The following is a 16,075-nucleotide window of genomic DNA, read 5'->3' as shown; positions in this document are numbered from 1 at the left end:
GGAAGGTTGCACGAACTAGGTGCCTTGAATCAGTGCACTAACTAGGTGCTTGAAAGGATCTCAGGAAGGTTGCACGAACTGGGTGCCTTGAATGAGTGCACGAACTAGGTGCTTGAAAGGATCTCAGGAAGGTTGCACGAACTGGGTGCCTTGAATGAGTGCACGAACTAGGTGCTTGAAAGGATCTCAGGAAGGTTGCACGAACTAGGTGCCTTGAATGAGTGCACGAACTAGGTGCTTGAAAGGATCTCAGGAAGGTTGCACGAACTAGGTGCCTTGGATGAGTGCACTAACTAGGTGCTTGAAAGGATCTCAGGAAGGTTGCACAAACTAGATGCTTGAAAGGATCTCAGGAAGGTTGCACGAACTAGGTGCCTTGAATGAGTGCACGAACTAGGTGCTTGAAAGGATCTCAGGAAGGTTGCACAAACTAGGTGCTTGAAAGGATCTCAGGAAGGTTGCACGAACTAGGTGCCTTGAATGAGTGCACGAACTAGGTGCTTGAAAGGATCTCAGGAAGGTTGCACAAACTAGGTGCTTGAAAGGATCTCAGGAAGGTTGCACGAACTAGGTGCCTTGAATGAGTGCACGAACTAGGTGCTTGAAAGGATCTCAGGAAGGCTGCACGAATGAGGTGCCTTAGATAAATGCACGAACTGGGTGCTTGAACTGGGTGTGCAAACAAACAAACCAATGCACGAACTCGGTGAGGTAAAGTAACAGAGCGTATTCAGTATCAACCTGTGATTCAACCAAGGTATGGGTGTTTGTAAATCTCAACGCTGAACAAGCTCGGCTGTGGTCAGACTAGAACTGGCCGCCGCTCCGCGGTGGCGCTTATATGTGAGGTGATTGGTCGTATCATGGAGCGTTCAGCAGTCGTTCGGTGACGTCACAATTCTGTAACGACAGACAGATTCTGTTCCCCTGCCGGATTATACTCTTAGGTGCTCATTCAATCATTGTAGGCGAAAGTGAATCCGATAACGTAAATTTATCCATACAGAAAATTATTAGTTTAGTCGTAACAAAAGAAAACATGTAATTGTAAGGTTACTCAAACATAATTTGAAAAATATTGATGTTAAAAAAAAGGTTCGTCTAAAAAAGTTAGTAAATTAAATTTAGAAGAGAAAAGGTCTCTACAATTTTTTGCCCAACACTAACCGTTCTCGAAATATCGAATTAAACGCGTTTTTAGCGAGAGGGGCCCAGCTGACCTTCGGAGAACCCCGTAAATTGGAATTTATACTCAGAATGCACCCCCCTATCGATTCCTAACAATCCCCAAACTACATAATTTAATGTTTATTCATTTCACAATATGACTGGACTATTCGGCTAGTACGCTGCTGGCTGTAGGTTCAAGTCCTGTTACAGCAATTTTTTTTTTCAATCTAAATACCTGTAAACGTTATTTTTATTTACTTACTTTAATATAAACTCAACTTTTTTTTATATTTCGTTTGGAATTTTTGCCAGCCTGATTTTAATCACGTTCGAAAAATTTTGTGTATCCAAATTTTTTTTCTTCTATTCATCATCTAGGTTGAAGTCATTGCTTGTTTTTTCTATTATAAAAATATATGGTCTTTGTATAAATTAATTTTCTTTTATAGTTTGATATTTTTTTCTGTATTAATACAATTATTATTTTAATCACGCTGTTCGTTTGAATTTTGTTTTTCTACCATTCCTTTTTTCGTGTAAACCTCTATCCGTGTTAATATAACAATAATAAATATTTAAAAGGTTCTTGTAGAAAACTATAGTAGCTCCAAAGCAGGTGCATGGGAGTTCGGTTCAGGTTGACGCTCTGTTTCGACAAAACGGAGCTGAACCGAAAACTTTTACTTTTATTTGAATGTAATGTCATTTCAATTTCATTTAATAGTAATGTAAATTCAATTGCATTTTCCCATAATACCTTTCCTTGAAATTTCCATCCATGTTATTATAATCGGCATAAATATTCGAAAATTGTCGTTGAAATATCGTGGGTCGTTTCCACGAAACGTAAGCGGCCCCATAGAGCAGATATATCGGATTTCGGGTCGGGTCGATCCTCTGTTTCGTCGAAGCGGGAGTTCTCCTTATCTCTTTTCTCTCGAACAGAAAGAGATACAGATATTTCAAAGGGTGAGTTATTTTTGAGTGGTGGGGAGACAACACGTTGGACGAGTTGCCGTCACCGATCACAAATCAGTTCGTTTTCGTCTTTCGTTCACCGAGCCTATTTGAGTTTCAAGAGTTTTTATTTCAACGAAAATGTGTGACAACAAAGATCCATTAACCAGTGGAAGTGTTGAGAAGGGAGAGGAGCAATTCAATGACGAAAAAAGGGGTATTTTTACAAATGCCTTACGTCATGCATTCTCAATTTATGAAAGCAGATCTCTCATTTCCGAGAATCCTCCTGCGTCAGCAAACGCTGACGCCATAGCGATTGGCGAGTGTATCGCGAACGAAACGATTCGAATTTTACAAGAGTACGTTATCGTTCACGATGAAGATCTCATTTCGTATCATGAGCCTAATAAAGATAAAGCATATAAAGCAGTACGTATAATCATAATAAAATTCATGTAATTTTTGTAAAAGTTTTTTTCTGACAGTAGGCGATATTTATATCCACATCAAAACTCCGTTTATTACAGTGTACTTTCAACAAGGATGAAATAGATCCCTTTTTCAATCTTGCGGATTATCAAGCGACTTTACAGGATTATGTTCCGTTAGACTACAAGAAAGAAGCCGTTACTTACGCCAAGATGCATCCTAATTATTCATTAGAAGTCCTTCAAGCAAGTGGTTTTTCACGGCTAGAGACGAAAGATGATTTGAAAGAATGGGCTGACGACATCGAAAAAGGAGGAACCAGGTTGGATAAATTATTACAGATTGACTCCGAGACAATCAAAAAGTTTGAGAAATCTCGATCGATCTATGAGCAAGTGACAACGCGGACACTCCAGCTATGGGCGACGGCCATCGCTTTTCCGTTATTATCGGAACATTTTTCTTTCGTTGCGAGTACGAAGTGGGTGAAGTATTTTAAAAGGAAACATGGAATTCGCCAGAGGAAAATCACGAAATTTCTCAGTAAAAATGACGTGGCAACGTTTGAAGAAACCGTAAAAGCAGCAGGGCGATTTCGGACACAAGTGACTTCGGTAATAGGAAATTGAAGCCCAAAATTTATTGTACATACCAATCAAACGGGATGTACATATAAGTCAATGTATAATCGCTCATTGGAATTTAAGGGGGTCCTCTGGTTTGACGCCGTGATTTTTGAGCATATTTTGGGATTTTTTTGTAAAAACCAATGAAGAGATAGAACTTTGAACTTTTTATCATTTATTTATACATATTTCAAGAGTATACAGTTAAATTTTTAGCTAAAAATATTCAGTAGAATTAAAGTTATAGTGGTCTGAAGACACCTGCCTCGAAAAAATGGACGCCCACTTCCTCCATTATATCAGCTGATTGGCTTCTCTGAAACAAAAAAACCAGGCGGGGTTTTAATCTGTATACTTAAATACATCGAGTGGACTACGATGAAAAAAAAAAAATTTTGAAAATTGGATTTTTGACAGACTTCGGAACAAAAAAGTCCGAATTTCATGTATTTTTTGTCAACTTTTTGATATAAAAAAAAATAGAAATTTTCAAAATTTTGGGATGATAATAGTCCACTCGATGCGTCCAGATATACTGAGTAGACCCTATAAATTTGAAGTAAATCGGTCAAGCCGTTTTTGAGATATGATGGAGGAAAGTTTGAAAAACATGGTTTTGAGAAAAAAGCGTTTCAAATTTCAAGTACATTGAAGAATGAAGAAGGTTTAGTCGAAATCCGGTCAGGTATATAAATTTTTTAATTGTTGAGCAAACGAACATGTTCGCGTTTGCGACGTTTCGGCCGGGCCCTGCCGACCATCATCAGGCTATAATAATTACAAAATTTTTCAGAAGACATTCTAATTAGAACAGAGACTATGTTAGTAAGAATAGTTACTGTTTTTTAGCTTACTTATACACTATATATTGTCACATGGTGAAATGACATTTTTTGAGTTAAGTGTGCAATTTGCGGTTAGCAAAAATAGTATAAATATAGGTTACATAAGTGAAATTTGACGATTAAAAAGGGTAATGAATGCGAAAGAATTGAAATAAGAAGAGATCAAACAAAATATAGACGGATTACTCACAAAATTTGACGACCTGTGCCTGCTAAGGTGTTGTTAGTTCGGCATTTTGGACGGAAGTGAAAATTAGCGGATATCGATCAAAAATCTATGGTAATGAGGTGCGATATTGATCTATGTTAGAACAAAATGGATTTGAAGCTGATACAACGTAATAATGGCGCCAAATTTGAAAACTAGAGTATGTTAGAGTATAGATGACTGAGATGTTGAATATATTATGGAATCTTGGTTATCGGTCAATTAAGTAAACGTATTTTTAGTTAACGTTTCGACCCGGATATGGGCCCTCCTCAGAACGAATTATTTATTTAACTGTCAAGAAAAAAATTCGTGACACCATGACTTTTAAAAAAAACAACCCTAACATTATGTTTTTAAAAGCTGACAAAGGCAATACGTCGGTTGCTATGCATAGAGACTCTTATAACAACAAAATGAGGCAGCAGCTTTCTGACACCAACACTTACAGAATTGCTAAATATGATCTGTGTAACTCCCTACAAACTAGGGTGAATAAACTCACGTTCAATTGGTTTACCTCCAAACTAATAAACAAAAACCTACATAGAAGCATTTCTACTTACAACAGTGTCCCTCCACGCGCATATGGGCTACCTAAAATTCACAAAGAGGAAGTCCCATTAAGAATTATCGTCTCATTTGTCAATAGCCCGACCTATGCCTTAGCCAAGACAATTAATTCATGGCTCACCACTAATATCACACCTCCCACCTCTAGAGTTAAAGATAGCTTTTCCAGACAACTATACTTTAATATCGCTAGATGTAATATCACTCTTTACCAACGTTCCGACAGATCTCGCATTGCGCGCAGTAAACAACCGTTGGGCTTCTCTTGAAAATAAGATCCCAATTCCCCTTATTGAACTAGATAAAGCTTTAAAAATATGCTTTGATTCTGCAATATTCAAATTTAACAACGATACGTATGCACAGCAATTCGGGTTGCCCATGGGATCTCCTCTCTCCCCAATCTTGTCAGACCTTGTCATGGAAGACTTGGAAACGTCTTGCATTAACAATCTTGATTTTGATTTACCGTTCTATTTTCGATATGTTGATGATATTCTTACTGCTGTTCCTAAAGAAAAAATAGATCACACTCTTAATACTTTTAACCGATATCATCCACGATTACAATTTACTATCGAAACAGAAGAAAATAACGCCATCAATTTCTTAGATGTATTGCCGATACACAACAACAATAATATCAAAACGGATTGGTTCCACAAAAAAACCTGGTCACAAAGATATCTGAATTTTAATTCTCACCATCCAATGTCCTACAAAATAGGCACCATCATTAACCTAGTTGACCGAGCCATCAAACTTTCTAGTACAGAGTTCCAGGAAAAAAACCTGTCGCTCATATACAATATACTAAGATGGAATGATTACCCTCATGGCCTATTACACCAACATATTAATAAGAGACGCACCTACATCAACAACTTACCTGACAATAATATTGACTCTGCTCCCGCAGACGATAACAATAGACCTGCTATTACATATATCCCCATCCCATATGTATCTGGTCTCTTTGAGTCTCTGAACCGCCTATTCGCCAAACATAATGTCAAGTTTGTTGGAAAAAATTCAAAAGATTTACAATTAGTCTTTGACACGGGAAAAGATAGGATCCCCACAGGCAAACGATCCAATGTTGTGTATAAAATACCTTGCAATGATTGCAACCAAGTTTATATAGGTCAAACTGGCCGCCACCTTAACACCAGAATCAGGGAACACCAACGCAATGTACATGAGATTGAAGAACGTCACACGGCTCTAACAAAACATAGTATCGATAAACAACATACTTTTAATTACGACAATACAAACATCCTTTGTGAAGAACACAATTATTATAAAAGACTATTACTTGAAATGTGCAACATTGTAGGTCACACCAATTCCGTTAATCTTAGACAAGATGTTGAACATTTAAGTAATATTTACAAACCTCTAATCTCCGCCCACACAACAAATATTACCTTAACTAGATACAAAAAAAAATTTTTTCCCCATAACACAGTTCTTTCTACATAATTTTTTTCACAAAATATTTATTGTTTTTCTGTATAATTGTTTATATTAGGTTCACCTTCACTCTGGATCATATTTGTTTCTCCCATCAGTCGTTATTCACCTTTTGACCCAATCGGTTCAACCAACAATAATTTTTGGTTAAACATGTGGAACATAGTCATAAAGAGCCTACCTCCACTTCTTGGACACTTGCAAATTAATTTTACTGCTAAAAAGACCTTCTTTAAAAACCTTTTAACACAATGACATACTGACTGTGAAGAAACATAGTTCTTTAATCTTTTTAATTAATGACTTCCAACTATTAACTCGTACATGTAAAATAACTAGAAGATTGACATTGACTACCATCACTCAAAGAACATTGTCTCCACTAATTGTAAATTGTGAATTCGACTACATCTTAGTCCACTTACTTATAAAAAAAGGTAAATAACACCTAAAGCCATTCTTTTTTCAATTAATCAAAACGTTCTTACTAACCAATAATATATAATAGCCCTAAGAGTATTACATCTACAATATTTAATGTCTGATTACTTCTAGTATTATTATTTATAAAAAAAATTTTTGTTGTTCTAGACAGTTAAATAAATAATTCGTTCTGAGTAGGGCCCATATCCGGGTCGAAACGTTAACTAAAAATACGTTTACTTAATTGACCGATCACCAAGATTCCATAATAGATTATATACGAGGTCGAGAATTCTTATTCATCTGAGATGTTGAATATCTGTGCGCCTGTTAACAGTGTTACTTTTGTTCTTAAAAATATGAATCATTTCCTTAATATTACGTTTATACCAATTAGGTTCTGTAGCCAAAGTTATGAAGTTATTAAAATCAAAATGATGTCCAAGACTCAAGGTGTGTTCTGCTAGAGCGCATCTATCAGTTTCATGGCATTTAATATTTGAACGATGGCCAGAAATTCTATTTTTTAAATGTTGTGACGTCTGTCCAATATAACTTTTGCTACAGTCTAGACATGGTATTTTATAAACACAATTGATTTTATCTAAATTAGGACTTACAGATTTTAAGTGAGAAAAAAGATCTTTGGTAGTATTATTAACTCTAAACGTAATTTCGATGTCCTCAATTTACAAAACTTTTTTAATTTGGCTAGATAGATTTTCAATATAGGGTATAGAGATGGTGTTCTTAAATTTGTCATTATCATTAGGTTGATTGTTAGATTCTATATTCCAATCAATAGAATTGTAGATTTTTTCAACTCTATACTTTTTTATATCATTGATGAATTTTAAAGAGTAGCCATTTGAAATAAGAGTTGTTTCAACGAGTTTTAATTTTTTTTTGAGAATTTAAGGGTTTGAAATTTTAAGACAACGATCGAACAAAGCTATGGCGACAAATTTTTTATTTTGTTGCTGGTTGACTCGTCGAGTCAAGTCGATAACACATTGTACGATGAAGTGTTTGTTAATAGCGTTGGCAAAGCGAGTTGCACAATGAAAGTGATTCCGCCAAAATGCATTCCACTACGTCAACCATGCGACGTATATTTTTATCGACAGGTAAAAAATATTGTTAAAAAACTGCAATTCGCACCGGATTTATTCAAAGATAAACGTGAACTTTCGAAACGCGAGGATGTAATAAAAATTCATTCAATCGTTCACTGGATTTTAAGTGCACCAGCATTTAAAGATATGATATTGTATGCTTGGTATGGATCGAAGCTACGTGTGGAGAAACCGATTTTTAATAATGTTAATGATGTGTGTTTTCCTTTAACTTTGTTTAAAAAAATGTACATGTGGTACGGTGGCGTTTTATTCTGTTCGTGGTGCGAAAATAATCTGTGTTTTACATGTCTCTACGATGATTACCACCAAAAAATATGTACATCCAATAATACAAAATAATTTTGTCTGCTATCCTCTCCCATCCATTGCAGATATAATATTTCGTTTTTTATACATGCATAAAGAAAGCGGTAGTTTTTAACTATTTAAATATTACTCTATGCAAATAAACATTTTATAAAATGTTAATCTTGTAACGAAAAATAAATGAAACACTTTCCCACATAATGTGAATATAATGTTTTGTATTTTCATTTAATCGACACGGCGATAATTTTTTAATTTTCTTATATTAACAATGGTAAAAGTGAATAAAAACAATAGAATAAATGAGCTATGACTTCAAACTAGCTGAAGAATGGAAGAAAAAAAATTTGGATACACAAAATTTTTCAAACGTGATTAAAATCAGGCGGGCAACAATTCCAAACGAAATATAAAAAATCGTTGGGCTTATATTAAAGTAAGTAAATAAAAGTAACGTTTACAGGCATTTCGTTTAAAAAAAAAAAGAAAAAAAATTGCTGTAACAGGACTTGAACCTACAACCAGCAGCGTACTAGCCGAAAAACTTGATCGCTAGCCTATCATGCTCGTCGTACGACGCAGTATTTTTGGGGGTCAAACTCGTCACAGGAAATTATTTTGATCGATTACTGGAAAACGCGGGCCCATTAGGGTGAACGGTGGCAGGGGATAACACTTGGGACCGAACACTACACTGTCAAGAAAGGACGCTCCAGACTCGATCACAACTGTCGGGCCATACCCTTTCAGACAAAGGGAATAAGAAGGAGTCAGGCAGAGGTAGTCAAAAAAGCGTGAGACAGAGTCGAGCGCTCAACTTTCGTTAATCGTGGATTTTACTGTTTTAGTAAAATAAATTGTACAATCTCGTACAAGTAATTGTTATTCTTTAGCAGGTTAGGACTCTGGTAGTGGATTGAGTCACTTTTAGTCTTTCGAAGAAAAATCTATTGTTCGTGAGAGTTGAAGAAATGTAGTTAGGCACTTATTTTTAAAGACTGTAGAAATAAGATGTCTTTCTTTAACATATCTGAAATAATAGTAGTGTTTCGAATATGTCGATAGAAAAAAAGGGAAAAAGTTGCATAGAATAACAATTTTGTGCTCAAGTGAATGCTCAATCATGACATCTTTTAATAGAAAGAGTTTTTCAAAAATTGATTTTATACTTGCGAAGTTAAACACATGTATAACTAGCAAAATCGAATATTATTAGATTACTTTTCCCATCATGTTGGATCCGATCCGAAGTCCAGTCAATTCAGAATTTTCACTCTAAAAAGCTGTCCGAAAGTTCATGGAGCAGCCCATATACACATACTATGAGTATACCTAGGCATGAACGATGCGTGCATCTTATTCAAGCATCCGAAGTTACGGCTCATGTTCACGTAATTCGACACATAATATTTGACATTATGGATGGCCGTGGCGGGATATGGTGCTCAACCAGAAATGAGAGCTATAACTCCGATAGCTTAAATAAGGCGCACGTGTCGTTCCGCGTTTAACAGTACTCACGGTACGTAGATTTATATAGTGATTATAAAGTGTTCTTCCTCTAGAGCACAACTGTAAGAATGTCTGTAAGTGTGTTTACATTTTGGAATCTTACGCTTCTGATGCGAAGCCCGTAAGACAGTCAATTACCGTCTAATAATTGAAATGCGGATATGCATTATCAATATTAACATTAATCACGAGGCCTTTGCATTGTTGAAGATATAAATTTGAAAAACTGGTAAATTCGAAAAATTAACGACGGAGCCAGGAATCGAACCTGGTATCTAGCGATGCTTTACCGGAGCCTTACTCCACTAGACCACCTAGCCGCCCTGACTCTGATGTCTTTAATTCCTCTCATCACCAGTTAGTTCAAATTTGTTTTCTTGTGCTGTTGTATGTGTGAATATAAAGTGTTCTTCCTCTAGAGCACAACTGTAAGAATGTCTGTAAGTGTGTTTACATTTTGGAATCTTACGCTCTAAGGCTCCGGTAAAGCATCGCTAGATACCAGGTTCGATTCCTGGCTCCGTCGTTAATTTTTCGAATTTACCAGTTTTTCAAATTTATATCTTCAACAATGAAAAGGCCTCGTGATTAATGTTAATATTGATAATGCATATCCGCATTTCAATTATTAGACGGTCATTGACTGTCTTACGGGCTTCGCATCAGAAGCGTAAGATTCCAAAATGTAAACACACTTACAGACATTCTTACAGTTGTGCTCTAGAGGAAGAACACTTTATATTCACACATACAACAGCACAAGAAAACAAATTTGAACTAACTGGTGATGAGAGGAATTAATGACATCAGAGTCAGGGCGGTTAGGTGGTCTAGTGGAGTAAGGCTGCGGTAAAGCATCGCTAGATACCAGGTTCGATTCCTGGCTCCGTCGTTAATTTTTCGAATTTACCAGTTTTTCAAATTTATATCTTCAATTATATAGTGATTGCCGGAATACATTGTTATTACGAATTGGCGGTATGTTGCTCAAATTGAAATTATGAGGTGTTTTTAACGTGTACTACAAACAATTGTTAGTTTGTCGGTAATATTAAGTGATTGACTGAATGAGCTAATGAGGGAGTTGGATCTTGAATGTGAATTCGAATTGTACTGAGCTTTGGACTGAACTGGTCTGGGCAAGTCACTGAATATGAATAATTAATGACTAACGAATGACCACTTGGTTGGTACTCTGTACCTACTTTATTTTTGTAGCCATCATGTCAGGAAACCCATGTCGGAAAAACTGATTATAATTCATTCCAAAATTAGATGGTGTTTAGGTGTTAATTAGATGCTCGATTCTAAAATCGGGGGCTGCATTCTTTAATCGGGAAAGATCGATTTATCCGTTGAGCTGCCAACTTAACGTTCCGCTGGCAGACCACTTTGAAAAATTTGTCCAACAACGTTTTCGGGGAGAATCGACCCATATATGAATTAAGCGCTAATTAAGTGCTATTTACGTATTCAATAAAAAATTTTGGTACTTGTGACGCGGTAAAAATCGATTTTTTTATTTTCCTGGCAGACACCTCGAAAAACTCGTTCAACAACGTCGTCGGGAAAAATTCGCTACGAATATGGTAAACATACCTACGCATGTGTTTCGTACGATATTTTTTGACATAGTCTGTGTAAAATAATTCGATTTTATGTACTGTTTTGTGGGTGTAGAATGCAATTTTATGCATACTATGTCCAAAACGTTTATTATGACTTGCAGCTACGTGACTAAATTCCGACGCTTCGAAATTCGCATCTTTATAACGTAGTATTTAAAGTATTGCTATTGCGGCAAACGTGACTCCTTACTTGGCGGTTAAAATTTTAGCTCGTAATAAGTCAAAAACCACTTTTCACTGGTCCGTAAAAAAATACATATCTCATGAAACATAGTCTAGTTTCACTGGTTTCAAGTTCATCGAAATCGGACACCCCAGAGGCATGACCTCCCTTTGCTAGCTACTGCGCCTCTACGCTCTATCCCAATATGTCTTCGGGATGTTTGTATACATTTTTCGAACATTTTAATCTCTACAAATTTTCGAAAGTCTACATGGAATGTGATTTATTGTGGCCATTTATGAAACAAATTTATATTTACTGTTAAGCGGTTAAATTCGAGACTTTCAATCGACTATGTAATGGTCTTGCCCTATTCGATACTTGCGATGAATTTACCTTACACACGTATATATATGGCTGTCTATGTTAATCCGATTTATTTCCAAACTTCACCTTTAATTTATTTCATCGAATACATTCTTGTACTATCTATGCAAACTTTTTGTGATTTTTTCAGATTTTTAGAGTCAACCATTATTATGGCGAAACTAGTAAATAAATTGTGCAATTTTTTTTCAAACCGTTATATCTCGCTATTTATTGAAAACTAAAATTCAACGTCATGTTATGGAAGTGTATCGAATCTATAGAATATGGAAATTCCAATTTTTGGCTACCCCGTGGCACATCAATAAAGGTGCTGCAGGACAAGTAGCCTCTGTTTAGGTAATAGCAGAATATGTACGGTAAAAATTATGGGTTCGAAAAACAATTGTGATTTAATTCGGAGCGGAGATTTATATTACTTATGAATGTTTCATTCTATATGAATTTTGGAACACTACTGCTAATTTTAGCGAGAGTGGTACTATTCATTACACATGAAAAATATCACTTATCGATTCTTCGCATAGACTTTTTTTCTTTTTTTTTAGGTAAAATGCAACCGTTACAGATCTTACAATTAGTACACAATTTTATGTTTTAAGTAGTTGATGCGGCTCCAAAATCCAATGGTCTGGCAGGGGCCGGTTTCATTTCCAAGGTATATTCCTTGCGTCCAATATGTTTTAACACTTATAACAAGTATGTGTTTACTTTGAATTTTCTGTGTCCATCGGGCTTTCATGCAAACTAATACACGTCTCCCTTCTGATAGCACTAATTCCGTGGCAGTTTACATATGTTGTTGTAGTATTGTTAGAGTAGATGATTCATTTACGTATAATTTAACTGCTGTATGATATAAACTGTTCACGAATTTTACCATCAAAAAAGAAAGTTACGGATTATTTTTTTTTGTTTTTGTGGTCAGCTTGTACCTTGTAATTGGTAGATCAAACCAACACACCGTACAAGTAATTGCTTTTACACATTTTTAGTGTTGTATAAGGAACAGAAATAATTCCAGTGTCCCTATATGTATGTAATTAGACTAAATTCTTTTGTTCTAGTGTGTATTTAAATACCTTTAGAAGAAATAATTAGGTCAGTGATTGTAGAACAATGTAATTTGCTATGTGCTATGCTGGCCTTTCGCCCATCAATAACTCGGCAGAGTGGTTCCTTAAGATTTACCATTTTGTACATGGTTCCGTCAATGGTGCATGTGTTCACGTATTTTTCACTTGGAGAGTACTGCACCATCTATTGGGTGGATCAAAAGTGGGGATAACGAGAGAGAGAGAAAAGTGGTATAGTCTATGACAGACAGCCTTATCTTAGTTGATCCTCGTACTTATACTTACAACAAAACCTGTCAGTTCGGGTTAAAAAATGATTTTCGAAAAATTAAAAATGTATAACTCTATATGGCTCTGAGTGATGATTGAAACTTTCAATTTCTATTTAACATTTTACTTAACATTTAATTCTGATTAGTGTTTCCTGATTTTAACGTACTATCCTGTGTGAGCATTGATTTACTAAAAATACAGTCCTTTTTCTGAAGAAAATACCTTCACATTCTTCAGTACGTCAGCTCTGCAGTAAAAGGGAACGATTTGGCACCATTCACTTGCTCAGCAATATTTAAATCCATTTTGTACAATGTTTCAAAACATTTCATCATGTATGTAAAACCTACTATGGTGGTTTGTAATGTCGTGAAGTTAAAATTAAAATGTGTTACAAGTTTTCATATCTTGTAGGCCCTTTCATGCAACAAATTCTTCACGGATTTTATTAAACTCAAATTTCAACGGTGTCTTAACGTTAATTGCCAGTTGTATGTGTTTTAAAATAACAAAAAATTCTCTTATAATTACAGGAAACCTTGGCATATTCCCAACTTGAAATAAATAGTGATAAAGAAATAGAAAATATCGATGATTCCTCACCGACGGTCAAAGTTGTGGGAATGGAAATGACCGCTAGTTGCAAAGATGGGCAGAAATGGAGTCGACCTAGTACCCCGGTGGTATCAGCAGTTCAGAGGTAATCTCTTGATTAAAAACGCAATATGTTGTATAAGTCGAAGCTGATTTAAGAATATGCTTTACTCGTTATCAATGTAGTCGCAGATATCTCCAAATACCTAATTCTACGTCGAAATCAAGTGTATAGTATATATTGTTAACCATAATTTTTCACCTCTTGTGTCTTATTACTCTCGTTTTAAGCCACTCGGAACAGGACAAGATACCCCCGAAGCCGATTTATCTTGAAGGAGCATTACCATCACAGTGTGAGCTTCTAGTAACAGATTCTGAGACGCAAGCTGAAGAATCCAACGTGGACGTACAAGCGCCCATAGTCCTTTCTGGCAAAATGACTCTTTCTCTCATCAGTCTCGATCAGATATCATCTGTAAGAAAGTATTACAATTACTAACATAACTCAATTGATACTGCGAAGCGCTATTTTATTTCCTGATACTTTTTATTTCATTTCAATCTTTAGATCCATATATAGCTCCTGAGTAGTTAGTATATGATGGTTTCCGACCACTTCTTAGTGTGATGTGTACGTGTCAGTTACCGGCTGCGATGGTAACTGAAGTGCTAATTACCGACCCAAGTGTAATTGTAATTTCGGTTACCGATCGCAATGGTAGCCGCAATTGTAACCGAAGTGCTCGTTATCGACGGCAGCGCCATCTATTGCAAAATGATCGATAATCAATACCAACGGTAATTACTACTGCTATTGACGTTCATATCGGTAATTAGCACTTCAATTACAATTGCGATCGGTAACTGCAATTGCGATTATCATTGCGGTTAGTAATTGCAATTGCAGTTGCAAATGGCTCGGTAAATCATTGCGGTCAGAAATTAGCACTTCAGTTACTATGGCGTTCGGTAATTCACACGTACACACTGACACTAAGTGTTCCGAAACCATCGTATACTAACTACTCTTCTGTATTAATTCTTAAGCTGAGAGGTTGTAGGTGATAAATAGTACATTGAATACTAAAATTTGTATCTTAGTGTCCGGTATGCCATTAACTTTCAATCTATATGAACCGTAGATATGTTATGTCGTTGTGAGAAATCACTGTCTTCCTGCGTCAACTGTTTTCGTTGTTGGACAATTTATTTAAATATCTATGCACAGAAATCTGTATTCTAGCAGTAATGAAAACTAACCGTTTGTATAAAGTTGTTTATGCCTATTCAAACAATTCAACTAAAACAACCAGTCGATCTCCAACACTTTTCAATCCAAACTTTGACCCCAGAGGACAATTCGTTTCTCAGTCTTTTCACTGAACACTATTCGTTCTGTTACTGGTCCAGTCGGAATGTATATTCCTTCTATTCAGGCATGGCGTATAATTATAAATTCGGCAATTTTTCTATAAGGTAATTGGCTGTCTGTGAAGACAACCTAAAGTTTTCGATCAATGTTAGATCTGGGTTTGGACCTAAAAATCGATACAAAGACTGAAATTTCTCCAATTTGGCGATATTTTGTGAAATGTGCGTTTTGAAAGAAAAATAGTTTCAAAGAAAAGTTATGCGTCTTAGCTAATAGAATTTTGTACCAAATTTGTAAGAGACAAATTTGAAAATGACTTGGAATTCATTCGTGACGCCTTTATTTTGGAATATGTGGTCATTGTAGCTACTTCCGTGGCGTTTTCGAGATAAAACAGTAGTTGATTTGTCAAGTAATGAGAAACGCTAATTTTTTATTATTTCATTGGATTAGTGAGAAAAAAATACACAAGTCTGAAGAGAAGAGAAAATTTCTATGACAAGTTGTAACGGAGACATTACATTTGTTAGTCTGACGACGTGGCACCGGTTTCAAATTTTAATTTCGGAACTTTCATTTGTCTATATCTTCACATTCTGTGTTTTGTTCAGTCGGAATGCAGACTGTTCTGAAAATACCTTTTTGGATAATCGAGCGTTGGCTTAAATCCAATTTCGGGAAAACAGTTATTTGACTGGGTGATTTATCGAGAATCTCAATTTCGGTACACTAATCAGTCGTTCTTTCAAAATTCATAAAATCGAAAATTACGGGTTTTCAACCAATCGAAGTTTTGATCTTTCGGGATTTTGACCCCCACCCAATAACATCATCTACATTTTACGAAAAGTTGAGTAACTAAATAATAAACTAGGCGTAAAGAAATTGATAATGTGACGAAGCAATTCTATA

At 35.7% G+C, this 16,075-nt stretch overlaps 2 protein-coding genes and 1 long non-coding RNA gene across 9 annotated transcripts in view; 2 read left to right on the top strand and 1 right to left on the bottom strand.

Annotated features, from left to right (window-relative positions):
- RIC-3 (RIC3 acetylcholine receptor chaperone) overlaps positions 1 to 16,075 on the top strand; it is a 50,248-nt gene that overhangs the window by 31,152 nt on the left and 3,021 nt on the right. For 3 of the 6 annotated variants that reach the window (XM_046636475.2, XM_046636473.2, XM_046636478.2), the window contains 2 exons: positions 13,728 to 13,894; positions 14,080 to 14,266. In XM_046636475.2, the coding sequence (XP_046492431.1) occupies positions 13,728 to 13,894; positions 14,080 to 14,266 (354 nt within the window). Of the gene's footprint in view, positions 1 to 12,447; positions 12,504 to 13,727; positions 13,895 to 14,079; positions 14,267 to 16,075 lie in introns of all 6 variants that reach the window. The other 3 variants (XM_046636477.2, XM_046636479.2, XM_046636476.2) reach the window with 2 other exon arrangements.
- LOC124224001 (uncharacterized) lies at positions 1,916 to 8,352 on the top strand. 2 transcript variants are annotated; one of them, XR_011177660.1, is made up of 3 exons: positions 1,916 to 2,559; positions 2,658 to 6,724; positions 6,883 to 8,352. XR_011177660.1 is itself a non-coding variant. In XM_046636486.2 (2 exons), exon 2 carries the CDS (start codon positions 5,193 to 5,195, stop codon positions 6,294 to 6,296), a length of 1,104 nt encoding a protein of 367 aa, XP_046492442.2. In that variant the 5' UTR covers positions 1,916 to 2,559; positions 2,658 to 5,192; the 3' UTR covers positions 6,297 to 8,352. The 2 variants fall into 2 exon arrangements, 1 of the variants encoding a protein (XP_046492442.2); XM_046636486.2 differs by having other exon boundaries at positions 2,658 to 8,352.
- LOC124222615 (uncharacterized) lies at positions 3,328 to 14,190 on the bottom strand. The gene is made up of 2 exons (XR_006884051.2): positions 14,051 to 14,190; positions 3,328 to 3,501 (listed from the first exon to the last, which is right to left on the bottom strand). It is a non-coding gene; the product is annotated as an uncharacterized lncRNA (long non-coding RNA).

Source organism: Neodiprion pinetum, chromosome 7, assembly GCF_021155775.2.
Source record: "Neodiprion pinetum isolate iyNeoPine1 chromosome 7, iyNeoPine1.2, whole genome shotgun sequence".
Taxonomy (NCBI): domain Eukaryota; kingdom Metazoa; phylum Arthropoda; class Insecta; order Hymenoptera; family Diprionidae; genus Neodiprion; species Neodiprion pinetum.
This window is presented reverse-complemented; position numbering and strand designations above follow the sequence as displayed.